The sequence below is a fragment of the Formica exsecta genome, unplaced genomic scaffold, assembly GCF_003651465.1.
Source record: "Formica exsecta isolate Colony F162 unplaced genomic scaffold, ASM365146v1 scaffold391, whole genome shotgun sequence".
In the NCBI taxonomy this organism is placed as follows: domain Eukaryota; kingdom Metazoa; phylum Arthropoda; class Insecta; order Hymenoptera; family Formicidae; genus Formica; species Formica exsecta.
The window spans coordinates 546,610-553,425 of NW_021851147.1; the positions used below are offsets into that span (position 1 = coordinate 546,610).

The 6,816-nt window shown below is 25.8% G+C and overlaps 1 protein-coding gene across 1 annotated transcript; it reads left to right on the forward strand.

Annotated features, from left to right (window-relative positions):
* The first annotated feature begins 2,722 nt into the window (after window positions 1-2,722).
* Window positions 2,723-6,779, forward strand: LOC115239622 (glutamyl aminopeptidase-like). Its single transcript, XM_029814227.1, has 6 exons — window positions 2,723-2,866; window positions 3,448-4,028; window positions 4,247-4,519; window positions 4,813-5,023; window positions 5,396-5,852; window positions 6,405-6,779. Exons 2-6 carry the CDS (start codon window positions 3,466-3,468, stop codon window positions 6,749-6,751), a joined length of 1,851 nt encoding a protein of 616 aa, XP_029670087.1. The 5' UTR covers window positions 2,723-2,866; window positions 3,448-3,465; the 3' UTR covers window positions 6,752-6,779.
* Window positions 6,780-6,816: the final 37 nt, after the last annotated feature.

Consider the following 6,816-nt stretch of genomic DNA (forward strand, 5'->3'; position numbering starts at 1 on the left):
TACGTAAATGAATTATATGCACGTGTCGCATAATAAATACGCAATACGCAATGTAGTTAATAATCTCTGGAAAATTTCCGCTGTTTTTTTTTATTCGAGGATATTTTGATTAAACCTTGATTAAATCAAACGTTTCTTTTGTAACATTAAAATTGGATCAATGAATTAAACAACACTTTCAATCTCTTTGTAAAATGTATTTTTTAACTTTAATTATAAACTTTAGTGTTGTTATTAAATTCTTAAAGTGAATATTGTACAAATACTGTCTAAACGCTATTAAGAAGCTAAACGCTTCTTATTTTTCACGAATGTTTCCTTTATATCTGCAATCTATTACTGAAAATAGTTAATGTTCATAACAAATAAAAAAGAACATTGATGATGCACGCGAAGCGCGCGCGGCAGAGAGAATCAAGAAAGTGTGAAGCGAATAGTGTTCTCTACTCTGATTGGTTTCGTCATTTTCAAATCAACTCATATATGTATATATCAACATATATATATTGATGTTGTGTGATGATAATTGTGTGTGTATATGTGTGTGTGTGTGTGTGATAAATACTCTTACTAAAATATTATCTGAAAATGGCGGACTTCTAATGAATCCGCTTCACTCTCCCTTGATTCTCTTTAGCTCAAGGTAATCTAGTAATGTAAATAATAATATAAAACTACGGAATCGATGAATAATTGACATTGTTAAAGATAGTTTATCTAATGCTGTAATACTTTATGCAGGTGATTCGAATAATAAGCCTTGTGTGTTGACAAATTTCTACAGACAATAACTTAAATTCGATTCAATGATAAGATAAGGGTAATTATGCAGGTATAGAAAACCACCGATTTTGATAATTTTGTCGTGATATTTCTAATATTTGCGAGACATGAATCGACTTTAATTTGAAAGACAATAGGTTAAAAATGAAAAGCGTGATTAAAAAAATATTTTTACGCACTGTGAACTGTTAATGCATATAGTTTGACGAGAAACATATACTAAATATCATCGCATACTACAGATTTGTAGATAGTTTAACTTAATAAAAATTGAGAAAAGACAAGCAAACCTGTATATGATAGATTGCTAATATTTTTGTTTGTGGTAATCTATTAAGTATTTAATATTGATTTCAACAAGTTAAAAAGAATTAATATTATAATGAATCTTTGTTAACATATTACGTAATTTTTTTAAATTTAGCATAGATTATAACAGAAAATATTATAAAATTCATTTTATATTCTACGAAATTTTTATTAAAAATTTATGTCTGGCCTGATTTTAATATTTATTAATACTTATTAATTACACATATAATATTTATTAATTACACATTTTTTAAAACTTAACAAAACATGAACTTTAAAAGGTCTTCAAATAATATACATATATTTATTGCATTTTTAATAAATAAAAAGCTTTTTATTAAAAATGTATGTGCCGCGGAAGAAAGGTAATATAAAATATTTTAACTTTAAAAGATTGAATACAAAATTATCAATTTTTTCATAAATATTTTAACTTATCATGATATATTTACTATAAAAAAAAGTGCAGTGCAATATATTAAAACTAAGTCAAAATTCACAATTTAATAACACCATAATGGTAAATAATCACGACTTACTGACGCGCATAATATCGTTTAGTGCAACGTGATGTTAGAGAGAAATAAAAATAAAAATTCGAAAATAAAATTATAAAAGTCTGCAGAACATACTTTTAGCAAAATTGTATACATCGATACCGTAATTTTCGTAAAATCATCTATTTTGTGTAACTTCCATTTCAGATTCTTTGCGCGATCATTTGACGTATGGTATAGACAAATAATTATAAAAAACTGAGCGACATATTAATCATATATAACAAAAAATCGGAAACTCCGTCAACTTTCAGAATATTTTTGCATAGATAGTTCTACATATATCATAAACATTAATTTAAAGCTCTGTAAACGACATTAAATATGCGGATCGAGAACTGAAAGCTAGCATATTGTAACAAATATAATAATTCATTATGTATGCCTAATTAAAGCTTCAATAATAAAAGTTTTAGTTTGTTTGTAAGAGATTTGGAATTAATTGCTCCCATTATATTTTTTGAATATTATTGTATTTTTTAATAAATCGATAATTTTTCTTTTCACATTTTAATCTGTTCCTAGATCAAAACGATATACTCGCTGTTTCTTTTGAATCCTGTCATTATTCTTCGCTTTGTCTCAATTCACCTCGCACTGCTCCGAGATGTTAAAAACGCAAAAATATCACTCCAGCATTCGATGACGATTTACTAGTGCAACAATATTTTGAAAATATTATTCTTATATAATATTATCATATTACAATTTCTGTTCAAGTATTGTCAATCTATAATTTTATATATATAATATTTGTTATAATATTAGCATAAAAAGTAATGTTTTATATAGTTTAACATTTATTATTTTTATTTCTAATATTATTTTATTAGTTATTAAAAGGTACATATGAAATTAACAACAAAATAAAAATACTCGGAAATTAAGACACATATTAATGATTCTTAAAATATAGATATAGATTTTATTCCATCCTAAATTCTGTAGGACTTGACCTTACGTATTTATTATGATATCTTTTACACCGGTATTCTAAGACAGTCTTATGTATTTAGCCTTATTTTGTTATGATGTGTGACATCGACATTCTTAGTTCTCAATTACCTCTCGAAATGGGAAGATTACGATAGTCTAGATCTATAAGTGGTTAAGATGTAACAATATTAACGCTCGTGGAACAATTGTAATTAATTCTTCTAATTGTAAGGAAAAAGGAACTGTATTATTATTGGCAGTGATTTTTAATATATAAGGTAAGTCGCTTAAAACAGAATATTATGTATCTCCCTTTTTAAGGGTACATAGAAAGTAAATTAATAGAACGCAATTAATAGTATTACGGTATCACCGCGTTGAGCACGTCTTAATTTCTTTTAAATAATCTTTTTTTCCGAAATTGCCAACATTTCATTAAGAATCTTTTATTTCATTTGTATAATTTTATATATATTTTATATATATGTAATATATAACATATATTAGTAGAATATTAAAATCGTATTCGATATAGTTCGTTATATGTATGTTTGAAAACACAAATATCAAAAAAAGTTGAAAAAAATTTAATTGTCCGTTGGTTGGTTCTGTGTTACTAGTTCACTGAGGACATATTTATCTAAAAAATAAAACAACAAATTTTAAAAATAACATGTTGATAAACGTAGGTCAATCTATCATAGAAATATTGAATACAGATGAAATTTGTTGTCATTCAAGAAAATTAATTCTGTCTCCCGAGAAAGTTGATATTTTATAGATTTGTCTGCTGTAAATTTCATTGTGTAAATTTGATTATATATTTGAGTTTTTTTTTAACAAAAAAAAGTTATTGCAGGTACCTAAAAAAAGTGATATGACGTTTCTAAGACTCTTACTTTATGGCGGTTTCATATTTATCACCGCGATAGCATTTTCTGCCGATGAAAATACAGAAGATATCATCGATACATTGGTTACACATAATAACTATGTAATACCAACGCATTACAACGTCAAGTTAATACCATATTTCAAAGAAGACGAAGAAAGAGATGATATATATCTAACCTTTAAAACAAATATAGAAAAGCATCAAACAAATGGCAGAATTATCATCTATGGCGAAATCAATGCCACAATTCATATTTTCCATCCAATTATAAAAATAAGTTTAAATTCATCGAATTCAATTCACTATTTATCAGCAGAATTGATTGAAAGAGACGATATCAATCTTAAGCTAAAAGAACATTATCCTCATTTAGCGGAGAAAATTGAATATGATAATGTAACGCAAAATTGTGTTCTTCATTTCGAATATGAGATATTACCTAAAAAATACGTATTAAATATAAAATTTCTTAATACAATTAATACCTCGGAAGACGATAACATTTTCTTAAAAACTACATATATAAAGAAATCAGAAAATGAAAAGTAAGTAAATGTTAATATTTTAAAAGTACAGTGTTATTAAACATTATTTATTACTACTTTTTACAAGACATGTTTGCTCTATTACCTTTGTCATTAAAACAGTATATGGTATAACTTTTTTTTACCATATCATTGATATATATGTCAGCGATGGTTCTAATATTATAAATAATTAAAAGTTGATAATCATTCGAATTAATAGCATTAAAATATCGTAGATCATGGGACAAAACACATTTCCCGACAATTGAGGCCCAACGATTGTTCCCATGTTGGGATAAGCCGGCAATAAAGGCCACTTTCAACGTTTCCATAAAGCATCATTGTAATTATTCAGTTTTCTCAAATATGCCAATAGAGAGAAGAGAAAATGCACAAGAAAAAATGCACAAATACTTATTAAATAATACAGAAGTATGTATGCAATGGACATACTTCGGCACTACTCCTTCTATGCCTGCTCATCTCGTGATGGTTATGATTACATCGATGCACTTTAATCAAAATTAAAAATACGTACACCAAAATACATATACCACATTTAGAAATGCATATATTTTTATATGAAATTATAAAATTACTTTTCAATAAATAACTATATATGTATATATAAAACATGTACGGCACATCATATTGCATAATTAATCTGTACAATAATTCTTATGTTATATCATTTATGTTTGATTCAGAAAACGTTGCTATTTTTACATCAGAAAAAACATTAAGATTATTATTATTTATACGAGCTTAAATTTATTATTTAAGTTTTATAAATTTGATTCTTATGTTTTTTTAGAGAAACAAGTATTATTTACAACGAAAATCTACATTCTATTGCGCATAAAATAGAAGCGGCATGGTCGATAACACGTGGAATAGTATATCAATGGTTTGGTAATTTAATTAATCCATCTTGGTGGTCTAAGTTGTGGTTAAACGATGGTCTTATTACATTGCTCGGAATGGACGTTATGAATGCCGTCAATGCTATTGAAGTTATTATGTTTTCTTAATGAATATCTTTAATGCTGAATATATGCAATTAAATTCAATGCTTGATATCAAGATAGTAGGAAAGTTCTGGAACTATATATTTATAATTAAAAAAATGTACAAACTGTTTAAACTGGTATAAATCTTTTTCATATCTTAAGAGACTACTATGCGCTGATTGTTTGGCACTTTTAAATTGTTATAAATTCTACAATAAAAATAGAAATTTGGTTAAAAAATAACACATATTGAAATTATAATAATTTCAGCAATAGAACCAGGAGTAATATTAATGCATCCTATTAATGTGCACATTTCCTTTGACTAGTTAAATATTTACTTGATCATTAAAATAATGAAACTTTCCTCTTTAGCATTACAAAAATTCGGAGATATTGGATTTACTCATAGTTCAAACTCAATATGAATCTCTCCAACTGGATGATTGTAACTTTACGCAGTCTCTTTTATCAGAAGCCAGCAATCCTCCCTTTATACAAGATGCTCTATATGAAACATATCCCAATACGAAAGACAAACTTTTTTTAAAGTATCTAGTAAATGGTTGGACAAAGTATGTGAATTATCCAACATTGAAAATAGAGCGAAATTATTCTGCAAAAAAAATGCATATAGCAATAGAAAACTACGATTTTCTTGAAAATAACCTGCTATGGATACCTGTAACGTTTACTACGCAGAGTCATCTTGATTTTACGAATGTTGCTTCTCCGCTTGATGATGAGAGATTAATACTTATATCATCAACACTTGGCAACCAAATTGATATAGTAGAAGATGGTTGGGTGATATTTAACTTACAACAAGTTGGTAAATATTTAACAAAAAATTATATTATATAAATCATATTTCTATATTTATTTTATATAATCGAAATTTTTTTACGGCATTATACAATTTTATTTGTTTCTTTTATTAGTGAGAATACATTAGATAAACAAATAATTAAATAATATTATAATATATAAAAAAATATTAAATATACGAAATATATTCTGCGTTTTGTTATTATTGATTCCGTGAAATAAATTTAATTTTTTTTATAATTTGATTATTATTTAAACCGATATGAATATAGATTATTTTGCAAGTCCTTACATAACTTAATTTCATGAAATCACTATTGTCAGTCTAAAATGTTATAACTTATAAGATGTCTGTAATATTATAATTAATGCTACAATTTACATTTTTCCCTTCAATATATTTATAATCATTTAAAAAAGATGTATATATGCAGAAACATTTCTCGATAAGTCCTCAAAAGAATATAACAAAATTTTAAATTTGTAATTATAATATTTCTTTATAAATTTTGAATTAGAAAGATCTCATATAATGTATAAAAATTATTTACTACAGGGTACTATCGCGTTAATTACGATAGTAAAAACTGGCAAAGAATTGCAAAATATTTAAACTCTAGAGAATATATAAAAATACATGTTCTCAATCGTGCTAAAATCATCGACGACGCATTTCGTTTTATGATAACACAACAACTTGATTCTTTTATATTCTGGAATTTGACAAGCTATCTTGCACAAGAGACAAATTATATAGCATGGTATCCTATGATCAAAGCTTTTGAATATATGTCGAGCGTCTTTCCGTTTATAGATACAGATAGCAGAGTCAATATTATCAAGGTAAATAGTTTAAAGATTTCATTCATAAAAAAGTGTGGAAAGTATTACAGATTTAATTAACTTTATTTACATAATAAAATATATATAATTAAAACAAATTTTGTTATCTTTTTTTTATCTTATTT